Source organism: Suncus etruscus, chromosome 6, assembly GCF_024139225.1.
Source record: "Suncus etruscus isolate mSunEtr1 chromosome 6, mSunEtr1.pri.cur, whole genome shotgun sequence".
Classification (NCBI taxonomy): domain Eukaryota; kingdom Metazoa; phylum Chordata; class Mammalia; order Eulipotyphla; family Soricidae; genus Suncus; species Suncus etruscus.
Genome location: NC_064853.1, coordinates 113,683,185 through 113,702,805, shown reverse-complemented (window position 1 = coordinate 113,702,805; position 19,621 = coordinate 113,683,185). Strand labels below are relative to the sequence as shown.

The 19,621-nt window shown below is 39.8% G+C and overlaps 1 protein-coding gene across 3 annotated transcripts in view; it reads right to left on the bottom strand.

Annotated features, from left to right (window-relative positions):
* Positions 1-19,621, bottom strand: part of MASP1 (MBL associated serine protease 1) — an 85,428-nt gene that overhangs the window by 50,117 nt on the left and 15,690 nt on the right. For all 3 annotated transcript variants that reach the window (XM_049775699.1, XM_049775697.1, XM_049775698.1), the window contains exon 3: positions 1,040-1,217. In XM_049775699.1, the coding sequence (XP_049631656.1) occupies positions 1,040-1,217 (178 nt within the window). The remainder of the gene's footprint in view (positions 1-1,039; positions 1,218-19,621) is intronic.

Below are 19,621 nucleotides of genomic sequence, written 5' to 3'. Positions count from 1 at the left end.
CTCCTAGATATGTATCCAATATAAAAAATAACGCATGTCCTCCAAAAGACTTAAACAAAGTTGACAGAAGCTTTAATTTGTGGAAATAAAACAAATAGACACCTCTAAATGTCCATCTGGGGAATAAATGAAGAAATTAAAATATATTTATACAATATAAAGTTGCTTGACCTGTAAAAAGGAGAAACTTATTATACATTTTAATATGATGAGTCTCAAAAACATTATTTGAGTAAGAGAATACTTACTGTCAAATGTACTTGAGTGTTCATTTATATAAAGAGACTAAACTAATCTATGGTTAAAAAGAACTGAACAATTGGGGCCAGAGGGATAGTATGGAGGTAAGGCGTTTGCCTTTTATGCAGAAGGACGGTGGTTCGAGTCCTGGCATCCCAAATGGTCCCCCATGCCTGCAAGGGATGATTTCTGAGTATAGAGCCAGGAGTAGCCCCTGAGCGCTGCTGGGTGTGACCCAAAAACCAAAAACCAAAAAACAAAACAAAACAAAAAAAGAAATGAACAGTTGTTACCTCCAAGTTGAGGTGCAAATGGGGAATATTAGGAAGTAAAATGATCAAACTTTCTAGTTTGATGATAAAGGTCAACATACGTTATGGTTTTAAATTACAAATTAATGTAATAATTTTAAAACTTGAGAAATGTATTTAATAATTGTGCATTCATTATAAGGAGCTTTACATTAAATGAAAAATATGAATAGACCTTGAACTCTAGCAAAATTATATGTGTGCAAAAGTCCTTTAACAGTGTACTGAAATTTAGTTTGAAATGCATAAAAATATGAATTTTGGCTGGGGAGATATCTCAAAGGACTGGAATGCATGCTAAGCATGCAGGAACCTAGAGCACCATTGGATGTGGCCTAAAAGCAATTTTAAAAATAACTGTTGAATAGGTAGTCACAGAAAAATTCAATAAAAGATAAATGATAGAATCTGTGTGAGAGCATTGAACACATTTTGTTTTTAAAGATGCCAGAGACTCCTTGAAATGAATCACCCATTTTCCAACTCACCCACAGCCACGTAGTGGGCATCAAAGCCTGTGAATCGCTCCTCATTGGAGAAATCTGACCGAAAAGTAACAGACATGAAGGAGCCTGGGGAGAGGACCACTTCCTGTCCCGGAGTCTGCTCTGTGTCTGTGGTTTCCCTGCCACAGAAGGTTGCGAGTACCTGGTCTTCAGTTTCTACCTTTGGAGGCAAAGAGAAAAGGAACCTTATCAGCAACTTCCCAAATTAGTTTCTCTGCTGGCCTCCAGATTCAAAAACAAGAGGATAACCGTGATTGGACTGAGATGTCTGGGAAACCCAAAGGAAGGGAATAATTTGAAGAGAGATAGCACTAAAGGTTAAGTAAAAATGGTTATCTAATCATGGCCCATTCATTAGGTCTATCTAAGAAGATGCTTGACGTTGGTCATTCCTTTTGACTATCAAGTGGATTGTTTACTGAAAATAACTCAGTGTTAAAATTCAAAAAGAGTCATAGTTAAATTATTTAAGAGATACATTCTATATACTCTCAATAGACTATATATTTGATTTATATATTCATATTTTTTATGACTACACTTCAACTTTATCGCTTATTTAACTTGAATGTGAATGTCATTAACCGTGACATGGAGTAAGAGATGAATAAGACAGTACTGTGCATGAAGAGACAGTTTCATATGAAAGAAAATGGGCACAGATATATACAGTGTGGCGAGTGCTTTAATCGAAATCTAGACCTGGGAATGAATCTAGAATGTTGTAGAACTTCCTATTAGAATATATATTGTAGTAAGGTAATATCATTTTTTCTTTACAGGTGTGTTGTTAGTAATTGAGTGGGATTTGACAGACAGCAGTCATTTAATAAAAAGTATGTTATTAAGAATTAAAAGTGAGGGGCCGGAGAGATAGCATGGAGGTAGGGCGTTTGGTTTCCATGCAGAAGGACGGTGGTTCAAATCCCGGCATCTCATATTGTCTCTTTAGCCTGCCAGGAGCGATTTCTGAGCATAGAGCCAGGAGTGGGCCCTGAGCACTTCTAGGTGTGACCCCCTCAAACAACAACAACAACAAGAAGAATTAAAAGTGAAGATCATTTTTTTCTGTTGTTATTTTGTTTTTGTTTGGAAGCCACAACCACCTGTACTAAAAGTTTACTTTTGATTTTGTTTGTTTTTGTTTTTGGGTCATACATGGCAGCACTCAGGTGTTACTCCTGACTCTATGCTCAGAAATTGCTCCTGGGAGGCTCGGGGGACCATATGGGATGCTGGGATTTGAATCACCGTCCTTCTGCATGCCAGGCAAACGCCCTACCTCCATGCTATCTCACCGGCCCCAAAGTTAACTTTTGATTTTGCACTCCTGATGGTGCTTTGGGAACCATAATGGGGTAATAGGAACTAAACCTGGGCCAGCTGCATGCAAGGCAAATGCCCTACCTGATATACTCTTCTCCAGCCCTTGTAATGGTACAGATATTTTCCAAGAACCACAAAAAGCCAGAATCTGTGGAGATTACAAAGGAACATAAATTTGAAAGAACAAAGTATAATTAAGAGTATGGTTGAGGGGCCAGAGAGATGGCATGGAGGTAAAGCGTTTGCTTTGCATGCAGAAGGTTGGTGGTTTGAGTCTGTGGGAGTGATTCCTGAGCATAGAGCCAGGAATAACCCTTGAGTGCTGCCGGGTGTGACCCACCCCCCCCCCCCGCCCAAAAAAAAGGAGTATGGTTGACCTTATGGAAAAAAAAGAAGCGACTCTTAATTCTGTGAGTTTGAGATAGACATGGAGGACTTTTGAATAGGAAAATCAAGTAATCAGAACTATATATATAATACATATATGATAGGTAATAGTTATAATAATAAAAATATTAGAATCTGGGCTGAGGAGATAATTGAGAGCCAGGGACATCCCTTGCTTGTACACGAACACAAATTTGATCGCTGGTGCTGCACTCTGCTTGCACAGCTCTTCTAGGTACACCTAGAGGACCCCAGTTAGCATGTATGGTTCTGCTGACTCCAACTGTCTGCCAGGTTGAAAGAGTATCTCAGAGTATGGCCCCTGAGCTTCCCAACCAAAACAATACTAGAATCATCCAGAAATATGTGTGTGTTTATGCTAGATCTTGATATAAAACTTCCCTATTAAAAGAATTCCTCCTGTTGGAAGAGCCAAAATCTGTATAAATTTAAAATATCCATGTGAAGATCACAAACTGATTGCCTAAAGCTAATTTTATGTGATTTTAATTTCGAAAACATAGTATTATAGCTGATTAGCACAGTTATTTAATCACCAAAAGTCGGCCTACTCACTGTTATCATCTTAAACCTACCCTGGGGGCCAGAGCAATAGTACAGTGGGTAAAGGCATGGCTTCCATGATTTGGTCACTGATTCTTTTAAACTTGTATTTTATTTGCAAGCTCTACATTGATATTTTCTTTAAAAATAAAATTTGGGGGCCGGAGAGATAGCACAGTGGCATTTGCCTTGCATGCAGCCAATCCAGGACGGATGGTGGTTCAAATCCCTGCATCCCATATGATCCCCGAGCATGTCAGGAGCGATGTCTGAGCCCAGAGCCAGGAGTAACCCCTGAGCACCATCGGATGTGACCCAAAACCCAAAAATAAATAAATAAATAAATAAATAAAATTTGTGGGGGAGTCATAGGGGCACATCTGGCAGTGCTCCTGTTAATTCCAACATGTTGCTTAGGGACTTAGATATCATGGATCAAATCCAGATCTCAGGCATGTAAAACATATTCTTTAGCCTATTGAGCCATCTCCCTGGCTCCTAAATGGACAACTTAATAAAATTTTATGAGAAAATTTCTCACTAAGAATAATTTCTGCTGCCTTTCAGAGTTATTAAAAAGTTCTTAAAGGCTTTTATCTCTAGTTGCTTTTAATGAATTCATTGTTTTGTTCATTAGCTTAGTATGTCAATAGTATCTTGACATTTGACACTTCTGTTTTGAAGCTAATGATTTATTTATTTAAAATAAGTGGAAGTTTAAAAAAAACAATTCGCCCTAGTAACAAAATACAAGGACAATTAATTACTAATTTTGGGAATTGAAGTGTAAACAGAAGATGAGATCATGGCTTTGCTATTTATTTCTGTTCTCTATAGATACTAGCTAAACTCAGATATAGCCTTATTACTGTAGAATGTATCTATTTGCACATAATAAAATGTTACTTCCTTGAAGATTACAGCTAGTTTATTTTGGTTAACTAAGTTTCCCTTAACAAGTGCTAAGAGTTTTCCCAAGTATAATATATGTATATGTATATATATATGTATATATATATATATATATATATATATATATATATACACACACACACACACACACACACATATATATTTTAAGGTGGAAAGTTTTCTAAAGTGCTTTTTACAAGTTCTACAAGTTCCTACTTTCTTAGGCAAATTATGATATTTCTCTCTTAGAAATTTAGTAACATAATTGAACCGCAACAGCCTTAGGGACTTTGAATTTTATAATGTTGCTTGCCCTGCAAGGACTGACTAGCTCCAGATTATATAATGCCTTAGAAATGTTTTCTTGCTGGAGAGATAACATGGAGGTAGGGAGTTTGCCTTTCATGCAGAAGGACGGTGGTTTGAATCCCGGCATACTATATGGTTCCCTGAGCCTGCCAGGAGTGATTTCTGAGCGCAAAGCCAGGAGTAACCCCTGAGCACTGTCGGGTGTGACCCAAAACCCCCAAAAATGTTTATCCTTTTTTTTATTAAAGAAAAAATGTATTGAAAGAAATTTAGAGAGATGTGAGGGAGAGAAAGATTTGCTTAAGAGAATCCACTTCTGGGGCCCGGAGAGATAGCACAGCGGCATTTGCCTCGCAAGCAGTCGATCCAGGACCAAAGGTGGTTGGTTCGAATCCCGGTGTCCCATATGGTCCCCACATGCCTGCCAGGAGCTATTTCTGAGCAGACAACCAGGAGTAACCCCTGAGCACTGCCGGGTGTGGCCCAAAAACCAAAAAAAAAAACAAAAAAAAAAGAGAATCCACTTCTCCATTGAGAAAAAAAGCCTTTTTAGATCTTCTTTATGTAGTGTTTATTTCCTGTTCTTTACTCTGTTTATTGGCTGAAAATGTGTTCTAAAACAAAATCAAGTTAAGCCCTTGTTATTAGCTTTTAATGAAAAATAAAAACAAATCAATTTAGAGTAAGTCTTTTATGGAAAAGGGCTTATGTATGAGTAACTGCATGAATAGAAATGCACCATTTTGTTGATTTTGAAAGATTAGAATAGATCTGGCAGTTGAAAGTTTTGGGTCCTCTTTGTGATTACATACACTGTACAACACAATCACCCTTTTCACCTTTAGCTGTGTTATCTTTTTGCTAAAATAAGACTATAAAGTTTCTGATATTGGCATTCTGATATTAAGTCTCATATCCATACATTAACAAATCAACTAGAAAGATGATTAATAATACTTTGAAAAATCAAACTGTTTTGACTGGAAAAACTTTACGAACTTGAACTTGTTTGTGGTCTATAACCATGTAATCCAAAATAAATTACCAAAGAATAGCCATGCTGTAAGCATTAACACTTCCAGAAGAGTAATTTCAGTTTTGGAATTGGGTATTCTATTCTTTGAGCATGGACACTTTGAAATAAAATCAACCACAGTAATTTCAATTATAGAGATACTTAATAAAGATATGTGATAAATAATCTTTCCTGCAGCTTGCAGCTGTTGAGATGTTTTAATGACAGAAAGTCTGGAAAGCCAACCTATTCTAGAGAATAAGTTATCATGACCCATGGAAACTTATGTGAATATGATACACATATGTCCTTAAAGGTAGGAAGAGGAAGACCAGAAGCCTGGGCCATGGGAATCCAGATTAGCTCAGAAAAAATTTACAGAATACCAAAGCTGGGAGTGATTACTAAAAGTTATTTCAATCCTCCACTAAACGAAACAGAAGTTTAGAGAGGGGAAGTAACTTGCCTGATATAGGAAAGATAATCACAAATATTTCCTGATGTCAGTTTTGTTTTTGGAACTGTTCTGACCCTGAAAACAAAACTCCACCAACCCAATGCATGCATAGTAAAAGACATTTTGCCAAACAATTTTTCTCAAGGGCCTTCTGACACCTTATCTTGGATATGTAAACTGTTTCCCAAAGAGAATTTGGCTCAATGACAATCTACAACTTACACAGTAAGATCTTGGTTAATACTTGCAGCCCCAGCCACAAATGATAAAATTGTATAAAAATTATATATTTTTTAATTTTTTAATTTATAACTTTTAAAGTATAATGCTTATTCTCTGAGAATAAGCACAAGGTTGAATTCTGATGACTCCTGAGACTCTCCATTCATAATCCTAGAGAACCATCTGGCTGGCCTCAAAGAAATGCCATTTTCTATTCTTATAATGGGCAGCCCATATCCTTTTAGACTTACCTATGGATACCAATAAGTGGATAGATGTCCTTTATTGTTTTCTCTAAACTCAATTTTACAAATATTTGTGCACCAAATTCTCTTCATAACAATGTGGAAGCTACCAAAATTACTTTTATGCTGCCTGACCCTCTTAAATAAGTCTCTCAGCCTTAAGAAGTAAAATTTAGGAGAATATTAGGTGCCTAAATTTTAGGGGATTTTGTTTGTTTGTTTGTTTGTTTCATTTTGGGCCATCCTGCCAGCACTCAGGGGTTATGTCTGGCTCTACACTCAGAAATTGCTCCTGGCAGGAACCATTTGGGATGGCAGGAACAGAACACAAGTCTGTCCCAAGTCAGCTGTGAGCAAGACAAACATTCTGCCGCTGTGCTATTGTTTTGGCCTCAAATTTAGGGTATTTTTAAGGCATTCAGTAAGGGATGAGCAGTCCCAGGGATTCAAAGAATGGAAAAGATACACCTTCTTGGGGGAAATCAGAAGATATTAATTATTAAGAAAGTGTTCTTAATTTAAGGACTAAGTAAAGGGTGAGAGAATTAGTAGTAGTAGTTTGGGAGTAGCAGTGAAATTTGGGGTGGGAGGTATTTTGTTTTGGGACCTTACCTTCTCCAGGTGTTACTCCTGATGCCGGAGATTGAACCAGAATCTGCTGCATGCAAGACAAACGCTCTATAGGCTGTTTCTCTGGTCCCAGCAATGAGATTTTTAAGTAGGGGGAATGGTGAAGACCTTTGAGTATTTTATTATTATTATCATTCATTGGATTACTTTTTTGATAATATCCAGCTGTGCTTAAAGATTACTCTTTTTTTTTTTTTTTTTTGGTTTTAGGTTTTTGGGTCACACCTGGTGGTACTCAGGAGTTATTTCTGGCTCTGCATTCAGAAATTGTTCCTGGCAGGTTTGGGGGACCATATTGGGCTGGTGGGAGTAGAATCATGTTGGCCACGTGCAAGGCAAATGCCTTACCACTGTGCTATCACTCTGACCCTGGCTCTATGCTCAGGGATCACTCCTTTCAGGTTCCAGGGACCATATGAACTGTCAGAGATCAAACCAAGGTTGACTGAGTATAAGGTAAGTGCCTCCTCCACTGTGTTATTTATCACTTTGGCTCTGTGGGTTTTTTGAATCTTGACCCTTCTCCCATTCTATGAACCCTGATAGGAAAATGGGTTTCTACAGAGAAAAAGTTGCAAAAATAAAGACATAAGGAGAAACTGGAATGAATCGTTACTTTCTTTATTTTTTTGGCAGACAAAAGAATCATTACGTTCTATGAAAAGTTTTTGTTTCTAGTAGAAACAACTGAATCCTCCTAATTAAATCAAAAGAAGGCAGCAAAAAGTTATCCACATTACTGTGGGAGAACAACTAAGGCTGCTTTCCACATGTTCATGATGCCATCTCATTAGAGTTTATTTAACAAAAGCATCGAGACTTATTCAAATGATCCTAATAACAGTGTGCTAAGGTAAATGGGTAGTGATTGCTCATTTTTAAGATGAGAAACCCAAAGGCCAAACAACTGAAATTATTTGGCAAGAGCATTATGTGGTGAGTTTGTATCTAGGTCCACAGCATCCTAATTTGCTAGCCAATAAAGACCTATCTATGTTCCTTTATGAATAAAACAAATACAAGTCCAAGTATCTTAAGATTTTGCTTATTAATATTTCCAGCCTAGATCCCAGAACTCCTCTGATACCCCTTTTGGGTCATTTTTTAGTATTAAATTCTACTGATACTCAGAGAATGTGCTAGATTTTCAAGTTGTCAATTTAGTTCATCTGGAAACCAGAATGTCCTTGCCTATGGAGCGCCTTATTGGAGTTGTCCAAAGGGGAACTTCTGTGTTTAGAAGGCTACATACTTTACTCTCTGTAGACTGTTTTGCAGTCAGATACAGCATTCAAAAGATGAGGAAATGTCTAAGAGATTCTAGATTATCTTTATCTTACTCCATTTTTCCTCCAACTTTTCATTTCAATAACTGGCTCTGAAGACTAACAGTGACCAAATCTATTATAACCATAAAGGTCTGATCCTACTGCTATTCCAGAGAAAAATAAAAAGTGACACAATGATAGCTCGAGAAATAATTTTAGAAGCAATATATCGACAGGTTGGAAGATGATATACTCATGTGCGCAAAACCATCTTGTCAGCAAGATCACGAGACGATTTTAGAGCAGGGATCTCAAACTCAATTTACCTGGGGGCCGCAGGAGGCAAAGTTGGAGTGAGGCAGGGTCGCATAAGGGATTTCTCAATTTACCTGGGGCCGCAGGAGGCAAAGTCAGGGTGAGACAGGGCCGAATAAGGGATTTCACACAAAAAAAAAAAAAAAAAAAAAAGGGACAGCAGGCAGGAGCAGCAGAAATGACGTCTGTGCTAGGCGCAAAGTATTAGCGATTATTCACTTACCGAATATTCGCAATAAAAAATCACACTGGTAAGAAAAAAATCGCAAAAAATCGCATTAAACATTTGCATACCCCGAATGGAACTGCTTGAGGTATGCGAATGTTTAATGCGATTTTTTTTCTTACTAATGCGATTTTTATTGAGATTATTCGGTAAGCGAATACGCGATATTTGAAGGCTGGCCGCGGGCCACAAAATGTTGTACGGAGGGCTGTAAAGGGCCCGCGGGCCGCGAGTTTGAGACCCCTGTTTTAGAGGGAAAGAACGGAAAAGGAAGGGTGTGCTGCAGACTAGTGGGCACCAGAATAAGTAAGTAATCAAAGCCACTTGTAGGTTGGTTCCCTAAGGGGCACTTCATTTTATCTATGAAGCTAAACAAATTAAGTATTAGGCATTAGGGGCAAGGAAGAGAAAACTGAGGATAAATTGTCCATTTCTGCAGGCTTTTTGGCAAGGACAGTTGATCCAATTTCATTATTGCCATTTGGTAAGTAGGACCACAGATTAACTGCTCAGAACCAGCAGTTTTCATAGATCTTTTTCCTTAGGCTTCTATTTGGCTTCTCAGGAAATCTTGAATTCTCAGATTTTTCTGTAGTTGCAACAAAATTATCCATGTCATGGCTTCTGGAGAAACTATCAGTGCTTTTTCTATGGTCATGCAACATACTGATTCACTTTCCAGATTGCTCTTATAATTATATGAGTTCAAGTACTCATAAATATTTCTTTTTTTTCTTTCTTTATTTGGAGTCACATCCAATGATGCACAGGACTTACTCTTGGATCTGCACTCTAAGATCACTAATAATATGCTCAGGGAACTAATTCAGGTGGCAGGGATGGAAACGACTAAGACAAGTGCTTTACCTGCTGTACCATCTCTCTGGCACTCATAGTAGCATTGTTTACCTTGTCTAATACAGTTATAGCATCAGAAGTAGGATGCTGCAATAATTAAAACCAAGTGACTTTTACTGTGAATTGGTTAGCACGTTGAGGCTAAAAATGAGGTTCAGAGATTGCAATAGGAGGTATAAAAAGTAGACAACCTGAATCATGAGTGGTGAAAGAGGCCAGTGGCATTTCTCCCCTTCATCCTCCGGGACTTCAGGGCCATGCCTGGGTGCTGGCACAGGCTGCCAGAAATGTGGGTGCTGGGGAGGACTCTACAGGGGACCCCAGGCCTACCTCTGCCCCCACCCAACACATGTGGGGAGGAGATTAGGGAGGAGGCAGGCGGATTTCTAGCTTCTAGTTCTACACTGAATCTTTTTCTGTTTTGGAGGATAGCACTTGCTGGCATGGGGTGTGGGGAGACCCCAGGCCGAAGGCCTTCTCCCTAGCTTGGGGGGTGCTGGGAAGCTAGGGAGACTTCCAGCCATCTCCTCCTTCTTCCTCCCAGATTCCAGGGGCATGCCTGGGTGCTGGCCCAGGCAGCCAGAAAGGTGGGTACTGGGGAGGACATTAAAGAGGGTTGAGTTGAGGGCAATCACCGGCAACTTTTTTTCTTACTGGTCTCCATTTTCAAAACCTCACAGGGGGCTAGCATGCCTGTGCGTATGATATGAATTGATAGGATTTTCTATGATTAATGTATGTTTTGCAGATGCAGTATGTCCATATTATATTCTGCCCTTGCCTACCACCCTACAAGCTCATGTCTAGTCCTTCACTCCCTCACCCCCAAACATCATTACCCCACATTTAACCCTTTTTACCTTCAGTTCTTGGCTTTTCAAGAAGCAGATCATTATCCCCCCCCCCACACACACACAAAGCCAACTGCCAAACCACACCCTAAGTGATATGATGGACTCTCAGCCTTAAAAGATCCCAATACACTGTTGTTATTGATCTACTCTCAGAGGCTTCCTTTCCTCCTCCTTTCTTCATTGTGAACTTTTCTTGCTAAGAGACTTGGTTTCTGAGAAGTTAAGGCTCAAGGATTTTTCCTGATATGGGTCCATCGCCAGCCAGTTATCAGACTGCACAGGCCAAATCTCAGACCAAAGTGATGCACTGGATTTAATACCCCCCCCCAACTATTTCAAAAGACATAAAAGGGACACATATATATCTTTTGAATATCTTGTATGTATTTCCTTAAGAGCTTTAACTCTTAATGAATATTCTCTTATACAGTAACGATTTTCCCCACTCTTTTGCCTGTTCTTCTCTTTGTGATCTGTTCAATAAGGAATTCTGGTAGAAGAGTCCCTCGATTTAGAGCTTATGTTAGAACTAAGTTAAGGGGATTGTTGCACTTGTTCCAGTGGTCCCCATATACACCAAATAATGACATAAGACATTGTTTCTTGTTCTATAGGCACATTAAAATGAAAAAATACTATGCATATAGGCAAGTTCTTATTTAATAGAGATAGGAACACACAAATCTTGTGATGCAGTGGGACCTTACACCCTGAGCATTGTCATAATGACCTGGCTCAGGCCTCAGAAGAAAGGGCATTGTCCATTCATCCCTGAACGACGGATGCCATCTATGAAACAACCACGGTAGCCTATAACATTACCTGGGAGCAATCCTTTACCAGGGAAGATCCTACCGCTGCCCCAGCATTGACCTACTCCAAAGAGAGTTCCCTTAACACCCAGAAGACATAACAACAATAACTACCTGCTTTCAGGGCAGGGCTATCCACATTGTCCTCTAATTGTGAGGTAAAACTAGAGGACACTCCACATCAGCCTGACTTCAATGTAGGACATACATAGATTCCAGGATCTTTAACTACAGAAACCTGACAGCAACAACAGTGATACCCGGGGGAGGGGGTAATTATTGGCACTACAGACAATGACTTGGGTTGGACAACCTAGTATGCCTGGAGCCTAGAAATGATCTTATGCTAGAAAACTTCAGGGGTAAGGTCTCCTTGTATTTAGGCCAAGGCATTTTCCTTTCCTTGCCCCTCAGATTTTGCTGTACCTATGCAAATAACAATTGCCACTCTAACACTGTTTTTGCTGTACTTCTTTAACTCTTATCCTTAAAAAAAAAAGCTATTGAATCTTCTGCCAGGCCTTTAATGAGTTAACTGGTGATTCAATGATTTTCAAAAATATACTTACTACTGAACCTTTTCTTTCTCTTCCATCTCGTTAGTTTTTCTATTTTTTTAAAATAACTTTGCCTTTATTCTTCCTGAAACAAATGCATTAGGATCAATTGTGTCAACTATGTGATATATTTCCTTTAAATAAATTTAAAAAATTTAAATAAAAAAGTGAAAGAAAGAAAGAAAGAAAGAAAGAAAGAAAGAAAGAAAGAAAGAAAGAAAGAAAGAAAGAAAGAAAGAAAGAAAGAAAGAAAGAAAGAAAGAAAGAAAGAAAGAAAGAAAGAAAGAAAGAAGAAAGAAAGAAAGAAAGAAAGAAAGAAAGAAAGAAAGAAAGAAAGAAAGAAAGAAAGAAAAAGAAAGAGGCCAGTGGCTCTTTTCCATGTAAAATGCTGAGACAGCTAGGTGATGAAGTCTTGTCAGGGCAACTGGGAAACAAAGACTATAGAGGGTCAAGATGAATAATCTGAGCACTTTACACCAAAACAGTTTGTAGATGCCACTAACTACTAGATGGGGAAGGAGTCCTTATCTACTTTATCATGTCTCTAAATAATGATAGCTATATGAATAAACTTATACAAAGTTATACAAGTTTGGGAGTAGCTTGTTACATAATAATTGGTAACTTGATAGGGAGGAATAAAGAAGCAATTTGGGAAAAGAAACAAGACTGACATTTGTAAACTCAAATTTGGACAATCACAATCTTAATGATTCTTGAGATATTGAAGTTCCCTAATCTTAATTTTTATCTTTCTGCCATCTCAACAAAAATAAGGCTTGGCTTCTCTCTCCCAAACCCCACATTTTCCCTTCTTCATGGTCATGGCAAGGGGATTCATCATTATCCATTATATCCTTCTATTTTGTTTCATATTCACATCAAATTGTACAGTAAAAACCAAAACTCTGATCAGATAATTTTAGAAACAACAAATAACTTAAATTTCATGAAGCAATGCTGACATGAAAGTTTCATGTCAGGGGACAATTTTTGTGATTATGAAATCCAAATGGGATAGGTTATAAATGGACATAGAGAGTAATTTGATAGGATAGCCTTAGGAGACTAATACTCTGTATGCTGGTTTTCTCAGCTGAAGTTACTGAAAGAAATAATATTTATATCAGAGAACTGCTATGAATATGATATGAGTTAATATATATGATATGAGTTTATATATATGTGTGTATATACATATATATATAAATAATAAATAAATAAAATATATATAAATCTTTGAGAAGGAATCTGGAACATAGTCAAAACAGGAGATCAGCTAATCAAACAAGGTGGGTGAGATCTAGCCAAGAGAGATGTGTTTTTGATCTCCTCGCTAGAAAGCAGAAGAAATTTTACATGTTAGAACAACTGAGAGACTAACTTGGTCTCTGAACACATTTATTTCCAAGTTACACTATTTTGATTTTAATTGTATTGAAGTTCTTTCACTGGGATTCTGTTTATCAGAATCCTAGATCCCTAAAAGAAGGAATCTCAGAGCCCTTTGAATCAAGCCTCCTGTTGTTCAAATGGGGACTTAAGTCCATGAGACTCCCTGTACATTATAAATCTTCTGAAGTGGGTGACTTGCATAATCTATTACTCTTATTTTCTAGAGCAATTAAAGGGGTCTCTAAAAGCTTTTATCAGAAGAAAATAGTGGTCCATTCTCTCTGCTTTATTTTGTCAAAGGACTTCTCTTGATGTGTAAATTTAGACTGGTGATTCAGTAATAGTTCTAGGCCCAGGACTCCTGGCTCTCAAATTCTGGAGCTTTCCCTGACTGCAAATTCCCACCTCCAGTAGCTGGGACAGTGATTATAAACTAGTCTTGGAACTTTACTCAGTTGACCTCTTTGGAGTTAAAGATCATGAGGCAGAACAAGCTAAATGTACTAGATGCTTAATAAGAACCTAAAACTAAGGAAAAAGGGAAATGTGTTTATGTGTATGAACATGAGACAAAATATTATATTTCAGGAGTTCTTACAAGTAAAAATAGCATAGTCAGTTGGTGTTAACCTCAAATTGGCATCATTTGAGAAGGATTGAAAGTTGAGCTTCAGTCCTAGCCCAGTCATTTGGCCATAAAACAATATCCATCAGTAATGATAGTAGTGGCTATAGTGTCTGTAACAGTAAAATAAGTAGCAATAGCAACAATAGTCTTCTCTGTCTGTTTGAACTCTCCAGATCACAGGCAAATTTCCCTTTACTTGCTTTTGATGGCAGTCTTATTATAAATCCCCTTCAAGGAGAGATTTATGGTTCTAGGTCCAGAGAAGTAACATGAGGTCTCAAATGCCATATGGCAGAGGAATGGAGAAAAGAATTGGGTACCCTGAAGTCTAGCTCTGGTTCAGTAATTCAGTAACTAGAATCTGAGAACTATCAAAGGTCTGATTTGCCAAAACCATTAGACATCATTTTATCTTGTTTCTTTCTTCACTGGAAGAAGTCAGACCCAGAAAAGAGAAGTGACTGGTTCAAAGTCGTAACTAGGTTTGTTTGTTTTTTTTTTTTGTTTTGTTTTGTTTTGTTTTGTTTTTATTTTTGGTTTTTGGGTCACACCCAGCAGTGCTCAGGGGTTATTCTTGACTCTAGGCTCAAAAAGCACCCTCAGCAGGCTCAGGGCACCATATGGGATGCTGGGATTCGAACCACCATCCTTCTGCATGCAAGGCAAACGCCCTACCGCTGTGCTATCTCTTCCAGCGCTCAAAGTCATAGTTAGTTAATGGCAGAGCCAAAATGAGGGCCCCAGTAATATTCATGTTTCTAGATTAATCAGAATAAACCCCATATAACAAAACTGGGCGAGTTTGTAAAAATATATTGTGTACATATGAATGCTAGACACAATTATCTATTGGGGTTGGGACAAGAAGCTCAATACTGCCCACCAAGATGGTTCATTTGCCAGAAGGGCTCCGGATTTTCTCTAGGCAGAAGGCTGCCTAACAGGGAATTCTGTGAGCCAGGGAAAACAGGCAACCCGCAGGTGGGAAGCTGGCAGTACACACCATCTCAAAGAAAGAGAGGTGGGGAAAGAGAGGTGGGGGTTTGGGGGGTGTCTGGGACTGATAGCTGGGAAGGAGGGCCAGGGTTCACTTTCTTTGGCTAGTGAAAGACTCCCCTACCCCTTCTAGTTCATTCACATGCAAATCTCCTGCAGGGCTGCAAGACTGGACCCCAAAGAGATCTGCACAAGGAAATAGCCTGAGGACAAGAGAAAACAAAGCCTTATTGTGTTCCTCCCACAGAACTTTGACTGGGGGTGGTGGGGGAGGGAGGACTGTGATAGGAGAATGGGGCAGGATCCCCTTTCCCCCAAAGCAATGATTAAGTAAGTGCTCAGCTGAGAGGAGATCCCTGCCAGGCCAATGTCTCCAGGCAGCAGTTACCAGGAATGTGGGAGCTTGTGTGTGCTTCTGCTCCGCAGCATGACCCTGCCTTGCCCCAGCTCAAATGCACATCTTCAAATCCTCCCGTGGAAATCTTTCCAGTGCCTTGGAATAGGGAACGAATGACCTGGTTCTGCCTGGTCACTCTACTGCTACTCAGATGTCCTGTGTCACTCTAATAATCTTCCCCAGGCAGCAATGCGCTTGGGCCAGTGTCTCCTACCAGCTTACAAGATCCACTTGTCAACTTCTCCCCCAATTTGACTGCCCTGTTAAACACAATCCTCATTAAAAAAATTTGCTTCCTAAACATACAATTAGATTATATAAACACAATTATATAAATCATCATCTCTTGGTGGTTATTAATGACTGGGATGTGGGAGTGGTGATTGGTTGTCCTTCCACCATGTGCTTCTCTTTCCTACTCATGTAGGCCACCCCCACACCAGATGAGGTTGTTAATAAGGACACATCTATCCCTAGAACCCAGTTTTCATAAACATACAAGGTGGACCTGAATACTGGCCTCCATGAGTCAGAATGTCCAATGAAATTTGGTCTGGAAAGCAGCCTGTCAAGTCTTTCCGCATTTAGCAGAACCCTCTTTCCCAGCCCCCCCCCCCCCCCTCCGGCATTCTGCACTCTGCCTTGTTCCTGTTTCTCCTATTGATCTGCCTGCCTTCTTGCTCTACTCACACCGAACTCTTGATGCTCTTAAAACATCTCAGGCTTTTCCCCTCCACATTAGGTCCATGCAAGGGCTGCTCCCTTTGGTAGGAATGCTTGCTTCTCCACATAAAGTCATAGGACTTCCTCATCTTAAGACTTAGTTTAAATGTCATGATCTCAATGTGAACTTGCCAGATTGATAAATTAAAATCTGATTCACAGAACCTCTTTTACTTTGCTTAGTTTTATTTCTTTGCCCACTATTATTCACAATATAATTCACTGAGGATCTTGTGTTTTATTTCTTGCCCGATTCCTCCAGTGCAATATGAGTGTTCTGCTGGCAGAGATGTCTTTATCATTCAATTATACCTTGATCCCAAACTCTATAAAGATAGACATTCAATAAGCATTTGTAAAATAAATGAATATCTTCCTTTTCTATTTTTATTCTTGATGATCTCACCAAAGGAAAATCTAGCTCTTCTTCTTCTTCTTTTTTTTTTTTTTTGTCAATGCACACCAGGCCTAAAGCACATAGATTTGCACATCAGATACACCCTCATCAAGAGCACCCCCACCTCACTCTCCCCCAGCCTCCCCCATATCCTCCTTTAGATTCTGGGAACTTTTACTTTTGTTTTCTATTACCCAAAGACATTGAAGATTGCATGTTCTGCATACTGAGCTTTGCTCACACTTTTCTGAAGCTCATTTTCACTTCCTGATGCTTCTGAATCAGCTAGAATTGGTGTTTGGAACCTGGTGTCTTCAGAGTGAAAGAATCCCACTGGGGATTACAATTGAAATTCACGAGAACCTTTTATCTATTTCTTTTTTCTCTCAGGGACATCAACCTCCTGCCTACTCCCAGAGAATTAGCAGAGCAACTGCAATTGTTGGGGTCAGCTACTGACTGAGGTTGAGGTCATTTTTAAGTAAACATGAACACTGCACTGCAATTAGGAGCCAGGGTCAGAAGCTTTGGTCTGGGAGCAGGGCCATGGGAGGGTCTTATCTTGTAATTATACAGCAGGATGCAGATTGGCCCAAATGAGGCCTGCAGAAGGGCACTGGACCTAGAAATGTAGACCTATGAGGACTAGAAGAGCACTAAGAAGCAGTTCAGGGCGGAGAGATAGCACAATGATAGGGCATTTGCCTTGCACACAGCCAATCCAGGACAGATGGTAGTTCGAATTCCAGCATCCCATATGGTCTTGTTTCCCCCACCCCCCACCCCAGGAGCAATTTCTGAGCACAGAGCCAAGAGTAACCCTTGAGCACCACCGGGTGTGACCAAAAGCAAGCAAGCAAACAAACAAACAAACAAACAAAAAAAGAAGCAGCTCAATCTAATTTTTGCATTTGGTGAATTGGAAAACTAAGATCCAAACTGAAAGGTGATTTGCTTAACATCTCAATAGGAGTCAGTGGCTAGTTTATGGGTTAGAGCCCTTTTCTTTGTGAGCACTTTTAGGGGCCATTTGCCTTTTTCTGTATTAATCCAAGACTGTCTGCTTTTGAAAAAACACACTGGAAAACACAAACTCTGAACTCAGGGACAGAGAACTAGTGAAATGACCGTCTGGTCACCATTTGAACTTAGGTGCCATAGATAGATAAGACTAGTGCTTCCCAACCTTTATATAGTTCAGATCTCATTGACTCTTACTCAACAACACAAAATTTTGGCCTTTAAAGTGAGAATAAAAGAGATCTGATCTTTATACAACACAGACAACACAACAAGGTAACCTCAAGGACCCTTTACTAAATTAGTACCATAAATAGGTTTCCTCTTGGAACAGTATTCTCATTCCTTGATCATGTCCATTCTAGAATAAAAACTGTCTTGAAAAGGATTACATGAAAAGATAGAATCATCTCTGTCTGACCCAGTGCAGGAAAGGCAACTAAAGTTTAGGGCTCGATTGTTCTCTCTACCCCAACAGCCCTTTAAGTTGCAGGATTAAAGAAGAGGAAGCAGAAACCTCCTTATCTTCGTGGTGGAATTCACAGCCTCAATAAGAAGAAAACCCTGAAGATCCAGCTGAGTCAGCTCATAGGACCAGAACAGAAGGCAGACAGTCCTGGTGTTCCTGCAGCAGTGACTGTAACTCCACCCTGGATTTAGGTGTACCTACCTGAGACCCTTCCATTCCGCGGAGTGGTCTTGAAAGGTTATATAAGGCCTTTGACCCAGGAGATTAGGTCTTTTGTCCTTTTGGTCTTTGGCCAGCATGGAGGTCAAAGGGAAGATGGCTGAAAGGAGTTAAGATGCAGGGCTAGCTAAGAATAGCAAATACTTAAAAGGTTATGATATAGGCCACACATGTGGTGGACAGGGCATGAATAAAGTTGATGCTTCCTGATGCCTGTCTCTGGATGAGTGATTCTGCCGTTCACCTAAACCTGGGACCCTCCAGCTAAATGGGGATTGCGGAGCCACGTGGCCTGGGATGGCAGGGAAAAATCCATCCATCCTTCACCATCCACCACCATCGTTAATTATTTAATGCAACAGTGACCATGACTGCACAGCAATTAGCAAGAATGACACCCTCTTACCCAGACTGTGAATAAGGAGATTGTAAGCCTGACTACTGGGAGTGCGGGGGTAGCAATCACCTTAGAGAGCTATAAAAAATTGTCTCAGCAGCTGATGTCCGATGTAAAAATGATATATCAGTCTGGTAAAGATTTACAAAATCAACTGAATTCCCTAGCTGAAGTGGTCCTCCAAAATAGAAAAGGCTTGGATTTAATACTAGCAGAGAGATGGGGCTTTGCAGGAGGAGTGTTGTTTTTATGTCAACAAATCAGGAATAGTGAAAAATCGCATCCGCCAGCATCAAAAAGATTTAGCCAAAAGAACGAAGGCCCTACTTGAGAGCCCTGTGTGGTCTCTGTGGGAGATATCCTTCCTTACCTACTCCCCTTACTGGGACCCTTAGTCGCCTTACTAGTCATTGTAGCTGTGGGGCCCTGCACCATCAATCGACACACAGCTTTCATCAGGGCCCAGGTAGAAGAGGTAAAGCTTATGGTGTTAAGGCAACAATACTAGAAGTTGGCCCCAGGGACCCCCCAACATCAAAAGTACCAGAAGTTGGACACAGGCTACTAGAGGCTTCTAGAATTAGAAGCTCCCACAGAAGAAGTGGGGATTGTAAGGGCTGGAACACAGTTCCAGGAAAAGAGCTTGACCCTTCTGAAAGGCGGATGTGTGAAAACTCTATGGCAAGGTAAAAATTCCCGTAACGGCTCATTGTAGGGAACTTTCTGGTATGACTTTTCCACTGCCTCAGAATGTCTTAGCAGATGCTATGCCCTTATAAGGAAATGTTAAATCATCCACAACCCCCTCTCCCTTCTTATGGTATATAAGGACTGCCAAAGAAAGCCACGAGGTCTTTTGCCTCTCTTCTGGATTTCTGGACAGGCACTGGACCCTGACCGGTCAGAATAAACTGGAACTCTGCCTATGTGCTTTACAGAGGTGTCGGTCTCTTCATTAACCCGCGC